At 46.0% G+C, this 24363-nt stretch overlaps 1 protein-coding gene across 1 annotated transcript in view; it reads left to right on the top strand.

Annotated features, from left to right (window-relative positions):
- The window catches only part of LOC8029837 (disks large homolog 5), a 74575-nt gene that overhangs the window by 27835 nt on the left and 22377 nt on the right, over window positions 1-24363 (top strand). Inside the window, exons 10-18 of the mRNA XM_029966175.3 lie at window positions 1353-1488; window positions 3974-4095; window positions 4614-4716; window positions 5182-5358; window positions 8329-8503; window positions 8706-10083; window positions 11255-11420; window positions 13300-13402; window positions 15072-15252. Of these exons, the coding sequence (XP_029822035.2) occupies window positions 1353-1488; window positions 3974-4095; window positions 4614-4716; window positions 5182-5358; window positions 8329-8503; window positions 8706-10083; window positions 11255-11420; window positions 13300-13402; window positions 15072-15252 (2541 nt within the window). The remainder of the gene's footprint in view (window positions 1-1352; window positions 1489-3973; window positions 4096-4613; window positions 4717-5181; window positions 5359-8328; window positions 8504-8705; window positions 10084-11254; window positions 11421-13299; window positions 13403-15071; window positions 15253-24363) is intronic.

Below are 24363 nucleotides of genomic sequence, written 5' to 3'. Positions count from 1 at the left end.
GTTTTGGAAGCAAAAACAAACGAATGAAAGCTATTTTTGGCTAGTTTGTACGCTATAGAACAAGTGCAACTGGAATGTTTGTTTTATTTTATGTTGATATTTTTATGGCACTATCCACTCAGCTGTGTCGATTTACAAAGGTCTTGACTGTCGAAAATATTTGACCACACAGGATAGCCGAACTGCATGGGTATTCTTCGCTCTCAATATGAGATTCAATAAGCCTTATCGATCAAACACTATATACTGTATGTACCCCATGGTGCTGCGTTATCCAAACAGGATTTGAAAAAAGGTCTCAAATAACAGTATATCCAACACAGTATCGACGATGGTCACTTCGTGACGATTTGATGGAATCCAGTTTGTTCTGGGGTATGTTTTGAAGAGAGCTTCTTTTTTTGCACAGAGCCAAACCAAATGAACAAACCCGACCCTGTCAGCTATTTTTCACAAAGACAGGGAACATAGTTGGGAAGGTTTTTCTGAGATTATCTCGACGAAAATAATCCTTGAAGAACGTTGAACGGTCCGCGTCGCAGGGTGATTGACATTTGCTTTTTTTGTTCGTTTCCTGCCAAGGCCGAGTAGGCTACGAGCACTGGTATTCCCTGCTTCTCACAGTGAAATATAAAACAAAAGAGGTAAGCATCCTGAACGGGCAAATGAAGTACTAAAAACTCTCAAGAAAAGCCGGCAAACTCGGAGTGCACAATGCTGGTGGGGAGTTGCGCTGACCAGGTTTCCATGGCATAGGCGGGTGGCAGAAATTTATGGCCGATAGGGGTCGCTCGAGCTGCAAAATGGCGGTGGCCAGATATCTTTTTTCGCAAAGGTCTATTTGCGACTCCAGCGAATTATAAGGGGAGCGCTGGTCAGGCAAAATGGTGGACGAAAGGAGGTCGTTTTCATCATTTAGCACACGAACCACCATAAATTTCTTGCACTGCAGCGGGAAATCGTTGTTATATATGAAAGCAGTTTTTCGACGGTAAAAACCTTCTTCTGGTAAGTGCATAGGAATGACACGGTGGAAGTAGAAAAATAATTATTGGAAACAATGTTTGTTTCTATACTGCCTACGAGAACCAAGCAGCGATAGAAGACGACAGAGTCGAAACGACTTCCTCTCTTGAGTTTCTCGGCATAGCCGCTATGCGGCGTTGATTTCGGTGGAGTTGCCAACAGTTACCGGCAGGATGGGAGTGGCAGCACATGCACGCTTGAGGCTCACTGGCTGCCGAAGTGTCTTCAAAGTTAGAAAGCGCGCGCTGGAGGCGGGACGTCCTCGTCTCTTTGGTGACCACAGTTTTTGCGCCGCGACTCTCTCACACTTGTGCCATTCTGTGCAGGGAAAAAATCGAGGCACAGCTGGAGAAGGAATCTAGGATGAAGCAGCTAAACTCCGTGGGCAATAATCACAGCAGGGACTCGGCCATCGACACGGACCTCCAGGAGTGGGAGACTGAGATCAAGGAAGTGCATCTCGTGAGTCCACCCTCTCTGTCCTTCTGTGTGTCTTCTGGGTTTTCCGGTCACTTCGCTGTGTCTTCTGGGTCGCAAGTGAGCTAACGAGTTTTCCTGAAACAGTGGCGTCGAGACGTTTGTGCTGACTTTTCGTTTTGACGGGAATTTTTACAGCGAACTTGTATGGGACACTGGTCGGGTTTTTTCGTGTCTGTCGACAGAACAGTAGTCGACGGAATAGTCCAGAGAAAACCATAATGCGCACCTTATCACCATTTGTGCGCCTTATCTCTTATCATATGGTTTTGACACTTGTTTCAAAAAGAAAACTACAAAACAAGTATAAAAACCACATGATAGATGATAAGCACATAGCGCTTTTTGCATGCGTTTCTCTGTAAAGATTGTGGTTGCATAAGCTGTTGTGGCGACGGCAGCATAGAAAGTCTTTCATATATAAAAAAAGTTTTGGTACAGTGCATTTACTTTTTTTTTGTCAATAATCTGGTATAGACCTTTTTGCTGTTTACGAACAGGAACTGCTGCTTGAGTCCCAAGCGACTTCCGGTCGCACCATCATTGCAAGCCTGTTGAGCTTTCTAATGTCACCTGTGCTAGAAAGCATAAATGCTATACTGATTACAAAGTTGGAAATTTATTGAGGGCCTTCGGCTGTACAATATTACATCTTGGAGGAGACAGGTTGGTTTTCAAGAATACTCTAAACATTTTAACAGATCTCGCACTCCTTCATTCTTTTGGCGTTCACCTGGAGGACTGGTGGTTAAACATTTCACCTACATTTCAAGCAGCAATGTTAAGGTGGCCTTTGTTCGTTATGTTTATAAACCAGAAGTTCTCTAAGACGCCAAAGACTGGAGCACCACCAGGGCCCGTTTGCTCGAAGCACTAACCGCGGCTAAAGTTAGCCGCAGTACCTAGGAGAGGGATTTTGAAATCACGTGACTGGCTCGGTAGGGATGCGGTGAAACATGGGCGGTGCCCCAATAAGTGAGCGCTGCTCGCTTTAAAACTAATATGTTGTTGTAGCTGCAATATTGGGCACGTTAGTCAGCAACGAATGGTGCAGGAGGCTTTCGCTTTGCCTTACCTCACCTAAATCGCAAAGCATGAGCAATGACCTCGCCACATTTTTTAGATAGTCTTTCAATTCTGACCATTCCTAAGCCTAAATGAATACGATAATTGTCGGCATGGCAACATCTTTGGAAAGTGGATTGCCTTGACTCAATCGGCCGGGTATTGGTAGCACACAAAAGCACAGAGGAAAACGCTAGAAGTGTAATTCTACGGTCCGCGCACGCTGGCCTTCCTCTTATAAAGGATTCGAAGTAAACAATCATAATAAGGCTTTGACGAACGTGTGTGCGCAGCAAAATTTGTCTTAGACTTTTTGCTTTAAAACATTTACTACTGCAGACGCCAGCACGTGCAACGCATGTAGCATGCATGCACCTCGGCGAAAAGTAAAGGTTTGCTGGAACGCCACGCACAGGCATTTGTAAAGCATCCCATTTCGAGCTCCGTGTTTGTGGTACCATCCCTGCCATGCACAATGCCGCCTGAACCTGCATTGATAGCACGCTGCACATAGATGCACAGATATATGCTCCAAACAAGAAAGTTTCACAAGAGAGTTGAGCACCTTGTGATTGATAAGATGCCCAACTTGGCCCGATGCCAAACTATCTGCCAATGTGATTGCCAGTTTTCCTGCTTCCCCAGCGTTAGTCTTCACTGCTCTTTTCTCCCGCTTGCTAACTGTTGCGCCTGGTTGGTTTTTATATTTTCTTGCCGACTCTTTTTTTTTTTTTTACCAAGAAAACATAGCAGTGTTAGAAAAATGCTTTCACAGAACAAACATTGGCGCTGTATGCTGATCGGCAAAACAATGAAACTAATTTGAGTTTTATCTAGCTCTTGCGCAGCCGTGCTAGATATGTGCAGAAAAATTTGTTGTTTTTTTTTAGCTTTTTTAAACTTTTCGTGCTTACCCACCGAGACATGGTGCACACTACTTTTTTTTAGGAATTTCAGGCGGGGGGTTGCCGATTACTCGGCATATTACAATATGTATGCATGACGGAGAAAAACTTTGTTAGAACTTAAAAGTAGGACCTATCTTTGGCGAAGTTGATTCGCAAGCGAATTTACGGGCATTTTATAGAAGGACGCCTGCGTAGCAGGGTCGGACCATGGCAGTTAGTTCATATTATCTAGAAATTCAAATTAACAATGCGTGACGAAGCTTTCGTTGTAAAGAAGACGCCATACAAAATTATGTCGGTGAACTGGAATGGGGTCATCCACCAACGAACGTTACATGTCCAGAATAAATAGAACAGTGCAAAAAAGGACTCGCCTAACTATACGCATCCTCTCACTGGACTGTTGGGTGTTGCTCATGATATTGAAAAGTTCCTGACAATTGAATGGAAAGTGGCTGCTGCACCTCTTGACCAGTTGAACCTTGCACGTCTTGCAGAGATACGAAGGTGATCTCGGCCTGGACATTTCGGGAGGCAAGGAGGACGTGTCGGAGTCCTCTGCATCATTTTTCTACATCAGCAATGTCCTCAAGGGAGGGACGGCAGACGGAAAGCTTTGGTGGGTCGTGATTCCGTGCTTCTAAGCTCGATCGTGCCTACAGTCAAGGACTACCCTCTGTGGCAGGGCTGTCACAGATGTGATACGTTTGCCCTTGCCTACCTTGAATGCCAGTCTGCACGCTCTCACCTCCTCCGAAATGCCGTAGAAATCTGTTTCCGTGTATAGGAACGACGTAAAGACTGTACATGTTGTTGATCTTCACTGCTATTCGTTGAGGATATTCTCATAATCAAATTTATACCGCTTTTTTTTGTCTTAACAATTAACTTGCAAATTGATTAATTTTCTTGGTGAGCAAATGAACGTCAGAATGTTGGTTTTAGGCACTTATTTGTTTGGAATCTAGAAATTCTTGCATACTCCCTCTTGAATCGACGAATTGCAAAGATTACTGCATTGCATTTTTTAATAGCATACGTGCTAGGTTAGTTTCGTGAATGTTTATTCTGCAAGCCACAAAATCGCTGATAACAGTTTTCTCCATTAATGGTGCGACCTTTTTCGTTGCTTTCCAGCGTTAATGACATTGTCTTGAAAGTCAACGGTCTCGACGTGGCAGGGATGGACAAGCGGGCCCTGTATGAGTCGGTGCACGACTCTAAAGGATCTTTGACCTTGGTGAGCAGCGGGGTAATTCCCGATTTCTGAGCTTTTCGCATAGTCTCTTAGTTATAGCGTACAATTGCGTAATCTCTTCTTTTAAACAACTGTCATTGAACTTTCACTGATAAGTGGAGAAAATTTTACTTCCCATCATTTAACGCTCACCGAAAGAATTATTCCAGTGGTGCGCAGCATCTTACACGCGGGTATTGATGATAGCCCATAGCAAGAGATACCACAATCGAAGTGGCTTTCATATCTTTGAGGCTGGTGGGAGGGATCTCTTGTCTGATGGCCTGTCTCTTGTGCGTTGTCCGATATATGTCGCTCCATGTTCTTTTTCGGGTCTCTTGTAGCTACGAAGAATGATAGATGTTTTCTTCTGGATCTACAGTCTCCCAAAACACGTCCAGATGGAGCCCTTATCAAAGTCATGCGCTGCTACGCTTCAGCGTTCGTTGCGTTTGGCTCTGCTTGCAGGTTGTGAAACGCAGGAGGGCCATGAGCAGTCGGGGAGTGGTGATGCTCAGCCTGAACCTGAGCACTTCTCGGGAGCATGGCCTCACGCTGGAGAACGGCCTCTACATCACCCGCATCGGGCCGGGCTCTGTGGCCGCCAGAGAGGGGACCCTGGCCGTCGGAGACAGGATCCTCTCGGTACCGCGGCCCTTTCATACTCCCGCGTTGCACAATTTGCGAACGTCGACTCGAAGCAGTGTGCTTCTGTCAGCTTGTTTATTTATTTAAAGGGTAACTGCAAAAAAAAAAGTGTTTTTTTAAACAGCCTATTTAGGACAAGCATGTCACAAACCAAATCTTCCTCGAAAAAACAATTTTTTTCTAGCAATTAATATTTACGCCGCAGGACGTAATTTAATCGGAGTCACAACTTTTCCACATTTGAAACTCCCGCTCTTTTGACACGCACAAAGTAGCTGGAATACGTCACTCCGTGACGTATAGCAGCTACTCCGTGACATAAAATACCAACTTTGTGGCGCACGATTTAAAACGGACGAAATAGCCACAAACTAAAGTCAGTCTCGCGCAATAAATATTGCTGGAAAAAAATTCGTTTTTGGCAGAAAATTTGTTTTGTGACATGCTTGTCCCAATTAGGCTGTTTGAAAATACACTTTTTTTTCTTTGCAGTTACCCTTTAACGATACTTCAGGTCCCACAGGGGTTCAGTCAGGAGGGTTTTCACACACTTAATAAGGCAGTAACAGTGAAAAAGCACGACAGTTTGTTAACAGCAATTAATGTGTGGAACACGGCGCGTACAAGTGACAGCACCATTTTTTACAACAGGGGTTGCATGTAGGGGTGTGTGCAGAGCAAGCCCTAAACATATGAGCTAGGGAGGAATGTCGTAACATAACACAGACTAATGAAACACCCGGATCACGCCACAAATAGTTGATGCTGCAGCAACGGCAACAATAATATAATGTTAATATGACCTTGAAGTGGTTTTGGTTTACTTTCATCTCTAATTCGAAGCTGACAGGGACAGCAAAATGCTTAAAATAAACATGCGTGGAATTTAAAAAAAATGCTCTCAAACTCTTTGTATTTCATTCCAACGGAGACACGCAGTATTAGCTATGCTCTGGAAATTGCGAGCCTTTCTTAGAGTGCCTTCAGCAGTTTTTTTGCCAAAGAAAACGCTAAATTGTACTTCATGGTGCCACAGGTAGTTTCAGTGGCCTGGCATGAGAAGCAATGTGATCGTTCCTAGGCCTAACCAGTTGTACGATTTCACTGTCCAAAAGCAAACTATGAACCACTGCACATTTGCTGACATCAATATATTCAATGAACAAAACATTTCACGGGACTGGGTAATACCTCATACAGTGGGACCTCGATTATGCGTCCCCAGTTTATGCGACATCCAGCATTTTACGACCAATTCGCCCGGTTCCAATGAACACCCCATAGAAATAATGTATTAAAGTTTGGTTTACGCTATGCGTGATTCTGCGCGTCGCGTATCATACAACGTTCTGGCTGGAAACGCACAACGAATTTGACGGCTGTATGAAGAGGGGGGCGGCGGCACGACAACGCGAAAGAGCTCCGCGCGCCATTTCAGAGGATCCAAAAACACACTGCCGGCAACCCAAGACAGCCGTTGCGCCGGGAGGGAGCATGTGACAGCGCTTTCTCCTCTCCCCGGGTTGCCATCCTTGCTCTGCTCATCCCATCATTCTCTCGTCTCTCGTTTACCCTTGCGCTCCTCTGTGTGCCTCTTTCTCGAACTCGCTGCTTCTCCCAGGACTGAGCACACTTCTGCTGGCTTCCGCTGGTTCCCGCTTTCGGGAAGCGTGAAAAGCGACAAGGATCCCATCGTTGCGACTGTGTACGCCGGCACCTTTACAGCACAATTTTATGGTTTTGTTTCAGTTTGTTCTGACAGTTTTTGCTTCGTCACAAAGTGCAGCAGATTATTAGCTTAGACATAATCTTAAACCTCCGCTTCTCTTTTTTGCGCGAGGCTGATCACTGTATCCAAAAATATAGCTTTTTCGGATGATACGACTCGCGGATTATACAACGATTTCGCGCGATTCCGCCAAAGTCGTATATTGGTGGTTCCACTGTACCAAGCTTTGTTGGCCGTACGCACCATGCAACCGTGCATGCTTCTGTAACTTCCGTGGATATGACGCCAATGCCTGCAGCCAAGCTGGCTTGGCTTGGCGTGGCTTGACCGCTTAATTGGCAGGGCCTCCTGGTGGCTTGTTCACGCTCTGCGCTCGGTCCCTCTTTTTCTCGACCATGCACAAAGTAAATAAAAGCGATAAAGTGTGTGTGCACAAGTGCGATTTAAGCTTGATCAGCATAATCGCAGGGCTTTTTCGTGCTCCCAGAGTTGCTGGACCTCTTGAGCATATAAAAAAAAGTATTTCAAACAGGCCAGTCCCAGAAGTTAAACTTCAAGTTACTGTGCAGTTTTTTCCTCTTCTTCGAATTAACCGAAAGTTAGAGTAAAGCGATTGAATTACCGAGGGTCGACTGTATAAAACAGGAGCGTGCTCTCTGTTTCAAAGTTTTCGCTAGGTAGTTTACTCCAGTAATCAACGGTTCTGGGGGAAAAAAAGTCCTTGTATAAATCAGTTGTAGCGAAGATGGGCATTAAGATAAAAAAATGACGATGACAGGCTGAGCATGTTTAAAGTTGAAACAGTATGGCATAGGAAACTCTTCATGGATTATGCATAATCTAGTTTCACCTGTGCCACCGGCATTGATTTCGAAGCTCCATTGAGAAACATGAAATGGGTGCAAAATATGTAGAGGTGTGCAGATGTCCCCATTGCTCGGGAGCTTGGTGGATTGACCTCTCTCATTTAAATTCAAGCTCGGCGGTGCTTGTGCCCTTTTCTATAAACACGAAGCAACTGCAATATGTACTTCATTTAGTTCTCACTGGACGTAGTGCTTTCCAGCTCTCGTGCTAGTTAGCTTTATTCTATCCTGGCAGCCATGTATTATGGTTGCGAGCTGAAAACAGTTGTCTTCCTATGGAGAAAGCATTTACGAGCTTTATAGGCTTGAATGTTAGCTTATTATTATGAACGAGAGAGTTTTAATATTTAAATGGGCTTGATTTGGTTTCAGATGAATGGAAAGCCGGTTGAAGATCTCAGGAAGGCGATGGAATGCTTGGACAATGCCGACTGTCCAGTTCAGCTCCAGGTTGTGAAAAATGCTGTCTTTAGCAGCTCACCTTCCAGCTCCACTACAAGCAACCACACCTTCATGGACAAACTAGAAAAGTCTCCATTAAACCACGGTCAGTATCCAGTTTCATAAAACGCCATTTCCCTCCTTACAACCACTTTGACTGCATAGTTTTGATCACTTTCCCACGACAATGAGAAGTTGCTACTTTTGGGTAGTTGTAATGCTAAAGTGTTCAGTTTGGGTCTGTGTGTACCACCGATTGGGTTGTCTGTGCCTCGTCACCGCTCACGTCCTTGGTACTCTCTTCTCAGGTCCACCTCCACAGCTCCTCGAAGAGAAGACGTTCGCGTCGTGCTCCGTGCAAACCGATGCCCTTTCTGAGAACAGCGGCGTCCACAACAAAACGTCCTCGAGCAACCAAGGGGGCAAGGGAGGGGGCTCGACGTCGGAGAGAGCCACAGCGAGCGTGCAGCCCACTCTCCTGGACAAGGCCTACAACAAGATCTTCGGCGACAAGCGGACCTCCAAGGAGAAGAAGGCGCCCCTCTCTCTGCTCCCGGATGAGCGCGGCCCCATCGCGGAGCTGGACTCGATGCTCGAGTGCTACAGCAAGCCGAGCAGCGGCTCCAAGCGCTCCTCGAGCCACAAGCACCAGGAGCACAATGGAGGCACGTGGCCCAAGTACCGGGGACCCCCGCTCCAGCTCGGAGAGGCCGGAACGGCAAACACGCTCCAGCCTCACAAGCGCCGGGAGCGCAAGTCCCTCGCCTCGTTCGCCAGGCAGGCGCCGTCGTACGCCGACTTCCCGGGCGGCGACGCGAGCTCGCCGTCGAGCGGGAACCGCACCTCGAGCTCGGGCTCGTACGCGTCTCCCGGCAGCCCCCCCAAGGCTCCCCCGTCGGGAGTCCAGCAGAGTTCGGAGCGGGTGCCGATGCACTACGCGTCCCCGTCGGGCCCGCCGCCCGAAGACCGCCTGGACTACTCGGTCGTCTCGGCCCACAAGGACGTGCTGGAGATGTACCAGCCGCGGGGGAACAAGGGGGGCGGCGGCCGGCCACATTCGGCCCACTACAGCCGCGAGGCTTACGCCAAGCCGATGGCGCCTTACTCGGAGGTGCTCCTGGCGACCCACGTGCACCAGAGCCTGCGGGGCGCCCCCGCGGGAACCGCGCTGTACCCGCAGCAGCGCCCGCACCAGCACGGCTACTACCCCGCGTACATCTCGCGCAGCGGGGACTCGCTGCTGGCGGGCGATGCGGCGGGAGAGGCGCTGCGCTACGGCACGGTGCCCCCCAAGGATCCGGGCCGGTACACGCCCTCGCCGTGTCCCTCGCAGTACTCCTTCTCGGGCACCTCCCCGACGCACAGCCTGGACTTCCCGCCGCAGTTTGCGGCACCCAAGCGGCTGGTGCCTGCCCACGTGCACGGCGGAGGCGGGTTCCGGGCGGAGGAGGTGTACCCCCAGCCGGCGGCTTACGACGGCCTGGCGACGTTCCCCAAGCGGAACCAGCGCATCCGCATCCCCTCGACGCCCAGCGTGACCTCCAAGTCGTCGACGGGGAAGGTGTCCACGAGCTCCATCGAGAAAGCGCCCTCGCTCACGGACCGCTCCAGCCCCATGCCCGCCTTCACCGTGGAGCTGCTCACCCCGAACGGGTCCAGGGCCATCACGGAGCTCAGGGGCAGGAGGTGGGCAAGCCTCGTTGGCGTCTTAACGCTGTCTGCCGTAGTCGCCTCGAAAATTCCCAGCTTTGGTATTGTTGCAACGGAGCCACTTTGTGGGAACACTTGTTCGCTGTCTCCTCGACATTTGTCTGACGGCAAGTCGTAGAAACCGTGAAAACTGACAGAGGAGGAGTGTTAGGAGAAAGAAAATTTTTCACTATTTGCCCTCTTTCTGCTGCAGGGTTCCAAAACTAATAACTAGGTGTTCTTTATGAAGAACTATAAAGGCACACAGACTGTGCTGTAGTCAAACTTCTGAGATGTCTTTTGAGTGTTCTAACTCTTCAGTGCCTAAATGTATTGAGTCTTTGGTGAGGTATTGAGTCTTTGAGAATGATTAAAGTCATTCTCAAAGTCATTCTGGGGGCACATTCAACACCTCACGGAATGAAAGGCCGTTGTGCTGGATTTCGTATGTCGCCTACCGGAGGACATCGCGGGGCACAAGACACGTTGGCGTTCGGTCGGGACTGCTATCCTCATCGATCAAGTCCCAGGCAAACACTGATGGTGAACTGCTTTGGGGCACTTAAGGCTATGCTTGAAATGCGGGCAGATATTATTAACGTTATTGAACGCTTTTTAACTGTTCTTTCTAATCTAAAATTTTCCGTCCGTGTATTTCCCTACTTATAATTTAACGGATAAATTGACACTGCATGACCGTATATGCCAGTTCGGTTTCTCTATTAAAGTCGGTGAAAAAGTTGATAAAAATGTAGATTTTTCTTCACTTCCGATACGACTGTTCGTTGTCTTCTAGACAACTTCAAACCATTCCTTCTTGAATTCTGCAATCTACATGTTATGCGGGGGTTCGCAGTCTTCTCGGGGTACGCCCATCTTTTTGGCATGGCAGCCAAGGAACTCCTTCTGATCATGGCATTGATGAACAAAAAGGCTCTGCAGAAACTTACTGACCTTGTAAAGATGATGCACACGCTAAAGAATGTTTGCCACACAGTTATGTATTAGTTGGTGGCTCAGAACTGACGGGACACTTTACTTGGACGGTCAATGAAATTTGGATGCTTGGGAAATGCCTGAGGGATCTGGGAGAGTTTGAGAACCGATGCATTGAAGGACTTTGGAGGTGAAGGTCCCCACCAATTTGTGAAACCCCTTGCGTGCCCAGGAGGCCCAAGCCTGGCGACATGCGTCGGATCGTGATAGAGAAGAGCCTGGAGCCCCTGGGGATCCAGATCAAGTGCGGGGCGGGGGGCACCATTTTTGTGTCTTCCGTGTCGGAGAACAGCATAGCTGCCCAGGCTGGTCTGCAGGTCGGAGACCAGCTGCTTGAGGTGAGAGACCATTTCTCGGAAAGGGGGGGGGTGCTGTATGCACATGCGGGGCAGATGTTGACGTGGAACTCGGGAATGATACCGGTTTTTGAATTTGCGTCTAAATTATGCTGACAGATGGGGTGCTCTGCAGATACCGCGATCGTTAGAAAGTTTTAGTGGGAAACTTGGGAAACTTTTGTGGAATTCTTGTCTCGTGGATATCTAGCAATGGAGTAGCCAAGAATTACATTTTTTTTTTTTTTGGTGGGGGGAGAGGAGGGGGGGTTTGCTAGGGAGCTTGGTAGGGTTGTGCGAATATTCGAAATTTCGAATAGTAGTTCCGAATAATACACTATTCGACATTCGCTTCGAAAAAAACTGCACTATTCGCATTTTTCGAAGTGTTGATTACGGCGGGTTAGCCCCGTTGAGTGCGCTTCTTACCAAGCACCAGTGCGCTGCGGAGAAGCAAAACCCGCAAAAGTGAGCTTTGCGGGTGTTGCTTCTCCGCATTACATCGGTGCTCACTAAGAAGCGCACTTAACGGGGTAACCCGCCGCGATAAACTATATTGTAATTGCGTGCTCAAGAAAAACATACATTCAAAGCGGGATAGTGCACCCATGCCGACTGTATTTGAAAATAAATGGAAACTTTGTGAATGTGTATATCTACAATGTAGTAAAAGTTTCAAAATTAAACTTTTATCGAAGAGTGTACTATGTTAGGCAGAGATGCTTCTACAACCTGTGTTCATCATGCGCGACTCATTCTTTTTTAACTTGAGATTAAAAAAAGAATATTTGATATATCAAGATTTGTAAATTCACTCAATTGGTATAGTTTGTCATCTATATAGGATTCATTTTATGTCAAATCCATCGTTTACTTGCCATCCCAAGACACCAAACCTTCTGAGATCACACTGCATTAATGAATGAAAAAGTGGAATAACCTTTACAGGTTTAGCTGGGTTTTCGTATTAGCATTATACAACGGTAGTGAAAGGCGTGGAGAAACTATTCAATATTCGAATCGAAAATATTCGGCCTAAACCACTATTCGCTTCGAATTCGCTTCGGACTCAAAATCCACTATTCGCACAAGACTAGAGCTTGGTGTGAAGAGTGAATGGGGGCAGGAGGAAGGGGAGGGGGGAGGAGGACGCTCTGCCTTGACACTTTTTCCTCTGTTTACAGTCTCCCCCCTGCAAAGAAAAAAGAAAGAATATAGGTTAATGAAAATAATGTGTTTCAGAGCACACCCAGACCTCCTCTATTTTCTGTTGCTTTGTTTAACCATCCTGAGAAAGAGAAGACCCAAGCACCAAACAGTGGTTAGATTTTTGGGGTAGGCTTCGCGGCAAAAGGGGTCTCTTGCCCTATCCTTCCTATATGTGTCACAGTTGTGGGTGCCAAACCTGAAGAACATTGATGAGCTACCTTCACCAGTTTTGCATAAAATTAAAGGCGGGATGCTTCCCTCACTACGTAGAAGGTGGTAAGATTGTCAGGCTTGAAGCAAAGGCGGTCAGAGACCCCAGCAAGTGTAAAGTGTAATAAGTCATTGCTTTTCTGGAGCAGGAAGGACATTTAGGAACATGGACACATACCATTGATTTAGCAGATACCTTACAGATTTAGATAAGAATGCAGGCACCAAAGCGTCTTTACACACGAAAGGTGCAGCTTTTATTCTGAATAAGCGGTGCTTTTTGTGGTCACGCGTGTTGTTTATTATTTGTGATCTTGACTTCGATTTGTTATTGTTATTATGGATGATTTTTCTGGGAATGGTAGGGTCCATGTTAATGAGACATCAATGTACTACAACAACTTCAACTTGGTCCTGCTTTTTTTTCCTCTAATGCAGTTTATGTCTTTGCCTTTTGTTCTAGGTGTGCGGAATAAACATGCGCAATGCCACATACCAACTGGCAGCCAGCGTTCTTCGGCAGTGTCGGGACAGCATCACAATGCTGGTGCAGTTCAATCCTGACAGTGAGTGCTTGCCGCCTTTTTGCACAGATCGTTGGTGTGACGCTTCATTGATGTGAGTAGCGACACGGCTCGTGAAGTAATTCAGAACCTGGTTGTTTGGCAATAGAAGTGGCCTACTCTACTGTTTGTATTCCAAAGACTGTTTGTATTCCAGAGACTCGACGGCTGTTTTGGCCACCCTCGGGACTCGAGGGTGATCAAAACACCTGTTGAGTCGGTTCTCCTTTTCGTCCAATAGCGTCTCTTGATTTTGGTCATCGTTAGGGGCGTGTCCCTCCACACTTCTAGCTTCACCTTTGGTGACGTCTTGTTGCCTCCAGAAGCTTTCTTCCTCCATGATATTATGAAACCTGCCTTAAAACGTAGAGCTTTACGTTCATTGTACGATTCTCGCAATTTTTTATATTCAATAGATTGACCTCACTAAGCGCTAGGTGCATGTGTGAAGTCGCCATAACTTTAGTTTGCAGGTGCCAGGTGGCAGTGCACATGCCCCGTTTTGTGCTGTACACGTACTGAGCTCCAGCGATGTTGTCGCGTATGCAGATAGACTAAGGTTTCATCGATGCATAGCGACAGCAGGGGTGTAGCCGAACTGCCTGGTGAGATCAGTGTACATATTCAATTGTTTATTTGTTTTCTACTCGAGCACTAGAATATCTGCTTGGTTAAAAGGTACACGCTAATTGCGCAGGATGACAGCAGCTGCTTTGTCGCGTCTTGTCGTGTCAGGAATGAAATTTTGTTCCTCTACAAATTTTCAGTTTTGGTTGCTTCACTGGGTCTTGCCACTTCCATCCCCGAAAAAGCATGAGCCGGTCAGACAGGGAAGCCGTCTGCCACCTAAGGTGCAATGATATTGTTCTGACAGCCACTTTGACCGCGCAATAGTGGTGTGCCAGTGAGCCGTAGATCCTAGCTGAAGATCAGTGCAGCTCACGTAAGAACTGAGCCCATTCCATTCCAACTTTGTTCCTGGCAAGAGGCGTCCAATTCCATTCCCATTTTGTTCCGGGGTTGTGTCAGTGTAAAATGATACCGCGAAATCATTCCAACTCCGGAGTGGCAGCTCCGTGAGACCTGCCACATACCGTAATATCCCGAGAGATGGCCCACCTAAAATCGAAAGCAAATCGGGTGAAAATGAGGGGTGGGCTGACTTTTGGCATGCGATCAAAAGAATTTGAAAGAATGCTAGTTTTAGATTCTGGGGCCTGCGAAACTTGTGATTGCAGAGAGGGGCGATGAACCAAAGACGACCACCCTTCCCAATCAGCGATGTTCGCTTATTTCCTATCCTGGCTAAGTAACACCATTTCTGCCTAGTTCACCATTGGCCAGGGCCCTGCAATTACTAAAAGTGGTCTATCTTTAGGTGTTTTGTAACAAATAGAAAATCGGGCCAAAAATGGGGTGTGGGTTATCTTTTGGAGATGGGGCATCTCTCTGAATATTACGGAACATTGAAATAATTGAATTTTTGTAAATTGTTATTATAAAAGCTCAGGTCATCTATTGCACATTATGTCTCTCATAAAGAATAAATAGTTCTTTTGGCATTTTTCATTGGTATTTTCGCTTCCTATGTGCAGCATTTGTTGTACAAAGGGCTTTTACCCAGACAGCTAAAGGGTGTGGCGTTTTAAAGCGCGGGCGTCCCTTTTTCTAGAATACCGGGAAGTGGCGTCGGACCACGTGACCACAAGTGACGAGAACTCTCCCGTGGACACGCCTGCCGCCTCTCCCAAGATGCGTCATTCCAAACGACCCGACCTAATTTGCATTTCGAACGATGATGTTCCCAGTTCAGCTACGTCCACCCTGACCCGACAGAAGCAGTCTTGCGTCAGGTGAGTGGTGGTGGTTCTGCAGTCGTGGGGTTGAGTGCAGCCTAGAGGGAAGTGGGTCGTGTGCATCATTTGGCGTGCTGACGTGCCATGCCTTCACCTACTTTGAGGACTGGGGACAAGCCGAGGTTTGGTTGTCGCTCAGCATCAAAAGTGTTTCCCACCGGGTCGAAAGCTGGCCCCTTGTGGCCTTTTCTCTGTCCCCTCTCACCCAAGTCCAGTGGGTCTAAAACAGATCCCTGCAAGTAGAATAGGTTGTATGTCGAGCTTCAAGAAACTTGGGTGGGGGTTAGAAAACCTAGCAAGCATGCTAACTCAGTTGGTATAGATTTTGTGATTTTAATGATGGATTTGAGAAAACGAGGTGTAAGCTTCATATGTGCTGGGAAAAAAAATTATCCCAGGAAAAAAATATGCCCATGTTTCTTCTTTGGGGAGGAGAGCTTCTGATTGTTGTGGTGTGTATTCCTGAGTGGAAATCGGCCGTCCAACTTGAGCAGGATTATGGAACTGGTAATGGTTGCATCTAGCTGCATCTACTTCTATAATCCAGCTCAACCCAGATGAATTGATTTTTCCTTATGCTCTGAGGAAGCAGCAGGATGAGAAGCATGCAATTGTAAATTTGCATGGGGACTAGATTTCAGCTGATAGATAAAACACTCATTCTGCTAGTACACACGGATGTGTAAAAGGTCTTTTAATTTTTACCTCAGATGCAAGTCCTTGCAGGAACTCAGACTTTTTGCAAAGAAGTCTGTTGGCAAAACATCGTTGAGCTCAGTTTTCTTGGTTCCTTGCTGGGATTCTTGTAGGAAGGAGGTAACAGAATTCTGTTTCAGTTTGCACAGAAAGTCTTCTCTCACCAGTGTATCTAGATATGCGGGAAAAAATATTGTCATATTTGCTCTATCAAAATGCATTGCTCCTATAAAACGTTGGACGGGAACAAAACAAAACAAAAAAAGAGTATATACTATTATATTGAAAAACACGTTATGTGGGATCAAATCAACAAGGTGTTCCAATCTACTTGGAGATTCCTGGGTTGTTTTGTGAACCTAGTGTGAGCTGTGAACCATGTTCAAAGCCTTTCTTTGTTCGCTTAGACATCTGAAGGGATCCTTTGGTTTGCTCCGTTGAAGGAACCTGCACAAGCACAAGTCACGAAGCGTTTGTCCTCCAAATTGATCGCTGTCCTTCGGTCTTGACTGCTCGCCAAGCAAGAGGTGGTTGGGGTGACCTTTGACACTGCTTCTGCCAATTTTAGAACACTGCCTCCGGGCAGAGGAATTTGCAGCTTCAGCTACTATGTTGGTTTGGGGTTTGGGCAAAGTTGAGATTAGATTTGCCAGAAATGGTGCTTTGCTTACACTTTGCCTCTTTTGTCTCTGTCATTGACCCAAACCTGCCCATTTTTGTGAGGAAACCTCCTCTCGTTCTGTTCACAAAGGTGAGCTCTCACTTGCTCAAGCTTTTTTGCCTTTTGAAGTTTATTCCATTTTTTGCACTTTACCAGCTCTGCATTGAACTAGGTAGCCACAGACTTTTTGGGCCCCTGAAGCTCTTTTTGCGCTAGGGATACATTGCATCCAGATACTTGTTAATTTTAGATTTAGTCTGAACCCTTAGTTAATTAATTTACTTATTGCACCCCATGACTTGTTGAGGGCATTAGTCATATCTGAGGGGGGTACACTGCTCTTTGACATAATTTAATGTGAAAAAAATCACAGTTTTTCCAATTTTGTTTTTGAGGATCTGCAGGTGGTTTTCATTTTTTCCTTGAGCAATTTTGTGAAATAAGTTCTATTTATTTTAAAATATTTCATTGAAAGTGAAGTAAACTGGGTCTATGGATGTTTTTCTTGTTATTCCGTAGTGCAGTTTGTGCAGTTTTATGCAGTTTGATATTTTATGAAAGCTATACCTCAAACTGTATGCAACCAATATTTTTTCTTTTTTTTTTTTTCCCTGGTAGAAGTATAACCGAGATATTCAATAAGGAGTATAAATATGCTTATAAATATGTTTATGTTAATTTTTTTTATATGCCTCAAACATTCCCATGATAATTTCAAAACTAAATAAATTTCAAGGTGTCATTAAAACCCTTCAATTATCGTAGACTTTTCATTTATATCTTAATGGATTCTGTAGACCTAGTTTACTGAGATATGTTTATTTTCTTATTTCCGTATTTAAAATTTTTTTAATCTTGGCCACAATCTTTTTGGATGAAATGTTTAATGGTGTCCAAGCTAATTAAACCATATATTAAAGCTGAGTACATATTTCTAATTGAAATGTAAATACAGATGTGCTAGGGAAATTTCATTTGAATTGGATCACTACTAAATACAGTAAAACCTCGTTAATTTGGATCTCATGGGACCGGCAAAAACGTCAGAATTATCTGAAAGTCGAAATATTGAATGGACAAAGAAAACTGCGTGAAAAGATTTCCCGGTGGCAGTCTTTTATTTTGAAAAGAAATCTGTTATTGTCGCCTTCTTTCTGGACAACGTTTGAGCGGAGACAACTTTTCTTAGCGCAGTCAGGTGCTCCAATGCACTCGCACTGTGAGAGGTGGTGTAGCAAAATTCCTCGAGCACAACAAGAGCCTCTGCAGCCTCTCGCACAGTGCGACAACGTGGCCCCTCACACACAGTCTTCATCTTCGTCCGAAGTACGCCCATCATCACATAGGGCATCCCTGATGATCTCATCGACACTTGGTTGACCGGCCACAACAACACCGTCATCAATCGCGAGGTAGTCAGCAAGTTTCTCTTGGGCAGGGAGGACACCGTCGAAACGGCCGTCGTCGTCTTCAGCGACATCTGGGGTCCCCACCGCCTGGCAGGCTTCGGACCGGACAAAGCCGCTGTGCTTAAAACAATTCGCGATAATCTTAGCTGGCGTGTTGTTCCACACGTACGACAAAATGGGGGTAGCACTGAGGAGCGAAACATTGTATTCCTTCGCAGACTGGATACACAGCAACATTCGTTCCAATACGTGCTTCCTGTAGCTGCTTGTTGCACACTGAATTATCCTTTGATCTGTGGGTTGAAGGGGACAGCAGTATTGTTCAGAAGCAAAGTCATGACCTGAATGCGCTCCAGTCCCGACACAGTGAAGTGGGCACCGCAATTATAGACAAACATTGACACCTTGTGCTTCTTGGCGCAGAAGCGTCGGTCTAGCTGGTGCAGACAATCTCGAAAAGTTTCAGACGTCATCCAAGCCTTCCAATTCGCTTGGTAGCCCACGGGAAGTCGTTTGAGGTTTTTGGAACATCTCGGCTTCTTCGCCTTTCCAATCACAAGAAGTGGCAAGCGCTCCGTACCAGTCATGTTTGTGCCGACGAGGACTGTGACCTTTTCTCTACTTCTTTTGCCGCCTGTGCAGGTGTCTCCTTTCAGTGTAATGGTTTTGTCTGGTAGGACTATGTAAAACAACGCTGTCTCATCTGCATTAAGATATTGTTCGGCTGATATGCAGTGAGGTGCTCGCGAAGCTTGACATTCTTCCAGTCGTCGACTACAGCGCCGTCGATGGCACCTGAAGACCAGTCCGTGTCTGTCTTTGAAATGAGCAAACCAGCCCTCTGATGCTTTGAACGAAACAATCTTCATCTTCAGTGCACACTTCTCTGCTTGCGCGCAGATCAGAGGACCACTCAAGGGCAGCTGTGCATCCCTTGCGCTTATGACCCACCGCAGCAAGGCATCTTCTAGTTTCAGATTTGCCGTCCTCCGCAGCCGTTTTTTTTTCACGGTGAACTCGTCGCTCTCGAAAGCCCGTGGGATCTCGGCCTCATTTCTCACGTACGCGGCCGAAGTGCTTCTCTTGACGTCGCACCTTTTCATCACTCGTTGTCGAGAGACGCCATCTTTCAGGGCCCTCAGTATTTCCACTTTTGTCGCTAAATCCTTAATCTGGTACTTCTGCCGCTTCTCTGGAAACGCCGCCATAGAGGTTATAGAGGTTACTGCGGTTGCTGCACGTGATGACGACACGCCAGGGGCGTGCAAACCAGTGCACTGAACGTGCGGCGTTCAAGAGCAAAACTGGCGCGAAACACGAAGAGCTGAAAGAGATCAGAAAAACAGAAGAGCCACATGTGCATCTTGGATGGATAGTGGCCTTTGGAACGGGCAGTAGTAGCTTGCACAACCCTCCGACTTCATCCGAATTAACCATAGCCCGTCCAACTGTCTCAGAATTAATGAGCATTCGGTGCCATTTACTAATACAGTCTAAGCTCATTATAAAAGACCTGGTTACGACAGACATTTGGATAAATAACATACCGATTTGTGAAGTTTGGTTGGTTTTCTTCTATGCACCGTTGACTCAACTTCATATCTGCATACAACATACTCCTTTTACGTCAGACCGAAAGTTTTGTCAAAATCAAGGCCTGTTATAACGAGCTTAGACTGTACACGTTTGACAGGACCGGATCGGCAGTTCAAATTATCGAAATCTCCGAAGTGCAGGTGTTGAATTAACGAGGTTTTACTGTAAAAAAGGAATTAGAAGCAGTGTTCCTCTTTTAGCTATTAAAATGAGAACCACACATGTGGCATTTTGTGACTTCTCCACTTGAGGTTGCATTCCTCAGGGTTTCGTTAAAATGTCTATACTGCCAAATAAGCCTTTTGTATGTGTCAAGGTGGTGACCGGGCTTAATATTGTATTCTTGCAGTCACTCGGGGGTTTTATGACGAAGAAGTTAAGCTCGATGATTACTTAATGCTGAATTTAGGATGGACTTTTGATTTGGTAAGCGCACCAATTGGACTGGATTGCTTTGTCCTAGTGCTTGTGTAGTTTCGATTCCCGTGGAGCCTGGTGCTTATGATTTCTAAGGACTTGTGCCGTTGTCTTGTTGCGTTGATGCTTTTGCTTGGTTGTGCCTTCTTCCTCTCGCTGTCTTGTATCGTGTTGACCAGTGCCATTCTGCCGCTCCTTGGTTTGCCCTGAGAAGCTGATATCTGTAGTGCTGTCAGCAAGCAAGTGTAGGTTTGAAAAGCCATTCCAGCTGCCTCTAGTTCTGGAGTGCCCCTTACGACTGACCCACGAAGTAGCCTGCTAAGAGAATTGGTTTGGGCTAAGCTTTTCCTCTTTCCATCACGTCCCCTTGTCTCTCTCCCATGCAAGAATATAACTGGTAGCATAAGAGAATTCTTCCTCCTTGGTTCCAAAGACAAACTGACTAGCAGACAGTTTTCTCGCGCTATCTTTGTAATAACGAAGGATATTACTGCTGTCTGAATTAACTTTCGGTCTTACAACATGAGCTTGCTATATACAAACTTAGTGGCAATTAGCTTTGTTTGATTATTGTTTTAGTAAGTGCAAAGATGTGGCAGGCTTATGATGAAATATCTTATCCAAGCCCAAAAAATCTTGCCATCGGCCAAATTGAAACTATATTATGTATATTTTTAATTGCTGTGATTTAACAGCTAGCGAAGCTAGCGCTGACTTTCTCTTGATCTTCTAGTCGTTCAGAAATCATGCAGTTATTCATTGGGTTCCTGAAAAGGGGACTAGTTGGCCTTCAAAATGTCAGCGAATGTTAAATCCTCATATACCTAGGGGCTGAGTTTTGCAGTTGGCAGCACTGGAGCTATCTTGTGGTATTTGCTCCACCACCAGGCTTTTGTATTTTTAGAAGCTTGTGCCTTCATTCTCTTTTTAATCGCTCATTTTTTTTTCTTTTTTGGTATTGTACCTTTACCGAATACTACCTCGATTGCTGAGAGCTGGACTGCAGAGCTCTGCTGAGAACTTTGTAACTTTTTGTTATGTTTTAGGATATACCAAAAAATGAAAGCCGTTTACAACTCTCTGTAACGCCGGATTAGAGCGCAGCTCGTGAGGAGGAGGATGGAAGGGTACTGAGGGATAGGATGGAAGGGTACCGAGGGATAGTCCTGAGGTCACGTGACCTCAGGGTGTAACCCTCATGACCCTCGTGACCCTCGTGAGGGTAACGCTCGTGACGGTAACCCTCGTGACCCTTGTGAGGGTAACTATCGTGACCCTCGTAGGGGTAACCCTCGTGAGGGTAACCCTAGTAACCCTTGTTAGGGAAACTCTCGTGACTCTCGTGAGGGTAACTCTCATAACCCTCGTAAGGGTAACTCGCGTGACCCTCGTGAAAGTAACCCTTTTGAGGGTAACTAACCCTTGTAACCCTCGTGAGGGTTATGAGGGTTACCAGGGTTACTCTCACGAGGGTTACGAGGGTAACCCTCATGATTTTTGTGAGGGTTACTCGCGTGACCCCCCCTAGACGTGGTTACGCCGACGCTGACGCTGACGCCACTCAAGCCGGAAATGGGCGCCTAAGAGCTGCACTCTAAAAGGACTGCATAAATAAGGATCAACCTGCACAGGTGTTAAAAAAATAACACTGTTCTGTACACAACAGTTCTAGTGTAACCATGGGATGGGACATGAGAAGTTACAAAAAAATGAACTGGGGAAATGAAAATGAGAATGTTACAGGATGCACTAAGAGCTAATAGACTGAGAAAGCATTAGCATATCCCAGCATATCTGGCTGCTCACTCATGAACCAGGTAAAAAGTCACAAGATCAGCGCACAAGTGACAAATTTCATGAATACAACTAGTAGTCTGTAATTCTTTTATAAAAGATATAGGTCGGCAAAAAAATTGACATAAGCGGTAATTTGATGAAGGCAGCAGGGTCAGAGAAACCATGACAGTATCCTTGGAAATGCAAGGGAACACTGTAGAAGCCTTAAAAAACAAATATTCTGTCAGACATGCTTGGTGATGCAGAACTTGGCAACATTTTTACTAAGCTCTAAAACAGAGAAGTGAGTAGATATAGCAAGCATTAGACCCTGGCCGCTTCGCCGCGTCGGTAAAGAAAAGGAGGCAGACACTGGGGCGGTCTTTCGCGCATGCTTTTGGCAAGTCTGCCTTCATAATTAGCGTGGTTGGACAGCGGTGCACTTAGAATGACCTGGTTCAAAGTGCATACATTTCGGTCAGTGCCGCATTAAACTTAGAATGAAGTGCTAATTCAAAATAAAGCAATTTTATTATAACGGTAGTCTACTCCACTTGGAAAACTCGTGGCAGCTTACCTTAGTGCTACCGAACTGAACCATCCCAATGTCTCGTTTGTTTTTTACTTGTCCTTCCTTTACGAAAGTTCACCTTTATTGGCTGCTCTGCCCACTGTCCGAGCACAGAATTGGCAGCTAGAATTGTGTACAGGTTAGTCTCTACTTTTCCTCTGCAAACCTCTCTTTTCCCTTTCACTATTCCAAAGTGGAACTGCAGTCCAGCACTTGGTCACCCAGATGTGCGTGTTATGCAATCTTTCTACGAGTTCTCTTTTATTGGTTGTCACAGGCGAGAGGCAGAATATTTTTTGCTTGGCCTCTTCTGCTGGTGCACTGTCTTTAGTGATGCATGAACTGCACATTTGCATTGACACTACCCATATCTCTGGTGTTCCATGACCTGTGTGGCCTAAGGCCCCTATATACTGAAAGTTAGCACAAACCATTGTCTGAAGTGGGGAAGAGAAACTCCTTCTCGCCCATGCCCTTTCTCTCAACGTTTTCTTCCCCCTTGCTTCAATTGGATTGTGCGCGACACGTGACTGTTACCTTCTCACGATCCCGCACGATTCGGTCGTCTGCTCTGAACTGGCGTCATTTTCGTGCGAGGTATGGGTGTGGCTCCACTGCTTACGGCCTGACTGTATTTTTAACAATATTTTCTGTACAAGACCTTGGCGGCAACACGACGCCATATTGCTGCGCTATGGATTGTATGAATAGCCTTGCAAAAGAAAAAAAGCCTTTTACCGTCCTGGCGGAAAAAGAAAATATTCAGCGACGAAGGCAATGGGCTTCACCAGATCGATCGGAAACGTTTAGACTGCCTCCGAGGGTGATGGGTGTATTTGATGGGCAGTTAAATACACAAGGCGCGTTAATAGCAGACATGGCATATTCCCCCATGCACATGTGCATAGTTGCAGGTGGTATTTGAGGCTTAGAAAATGTATAAAAAAATAAACCAAGCTGCTGGTTTTGCAAAACGATGGGTAATGCTAAAAATCACTGAAAAGTCCCGAGTTTGCGCGCATTGTGCTGTCTTTTATTTGCCTAACTCGAGTGATGCCGAGTCTGCAAGTGCACTTCGTTCAAGATATTATACACCTTTCCATAAAAGCGTATAAGGGCACATTCATTGCTGTGTTGGTGTGCTAGGCACGCATACTTTCTGGCTGGCCGCATTTTTGAGCGAGCGCTGGCTGGACTGTGATTTTGATAAACAATGGAAACATACATACTCCATCATCTCATGAGTTGCATGCAGCAAAGGTAAAAGCACAGGCACGAGCGTGCGGCTTTCAAATTTGCATTTCTTTCACGAGCACTCGCGAAAGGAAAGCAACTCTGAAGCCATGTGCCACCGCCTATGCCTTTGCCATTGTTGCACACAATTCTCAAGGTAGAGTATAGAAAGTTGTAGTATAGCGTACGCTAAGGGTTGCGGGCCTTGCGGGCACGTGCTCAATCCATGCTCAAAGCAATGGCACGAGCTCCCGCTAGCAACGCAGTCTTTGCCCAGTATCCACCAAAACTGTCTATTTACATGCAGGAATAGGTGCATTCTATTGTGCGCCTGCTTCTAGCACGTGCTCCAATAAATGGATAAACGCAATATATTTTTGCAGTGCATGTCGATGTCCCAAAAAACTAAAAACTACACTGTTTTCTTTCTTTTTTTTTTCATTGTTTGCGTTTGGTGGAATTGGAAAGCTTGTCTTTGCATCCGAGCGACTCCAACTCTGCAGGCGCTTTATTACATTTTTCGATCGAGACATCTTCCCGTGCTTTAGAATTCTAATAAAGGTGCACAAACGCTAGTTTCTTCATGTTAAAAAACAAAACTGTCTTCATATATAAAAAAGTGTCTAGTCCACTGTATGCAATAGCACACAAGTAGAACTGGCATGCAGGGTCTCGGCTAAAAATCGCGGCGGGGGACATAGTGCGGAAGAAGGGCGAAGAGGATCGCCCTCGATGGAAAACAGAAAAAC

The sequence above is a fragment of the Ixodes scapularis genome, unplaced genomic scaffold, assembly GCF_016920785.2.
Source record: "Ixodes scapularis isolate PalLabHiFi unplaced genomic scaffold, ASM1692078v2 PGA_scaffold3__209_contigs__length_174095766, whole genome shotgun sequence".
In the NCBI taxonomy this organism is placed as follows: domain Eukaryota; kingdom Metazoa; phylum Arthropoda; class Arachnida; order Ixodida; family Ixodidae; genus Ixodes; species Ixodes scapularis.
The sequence above is the reverse complement of the archived record's forward strand: the minus strand, read 5'-3'. Positions and strand labels throughout refer to the sequence as shown.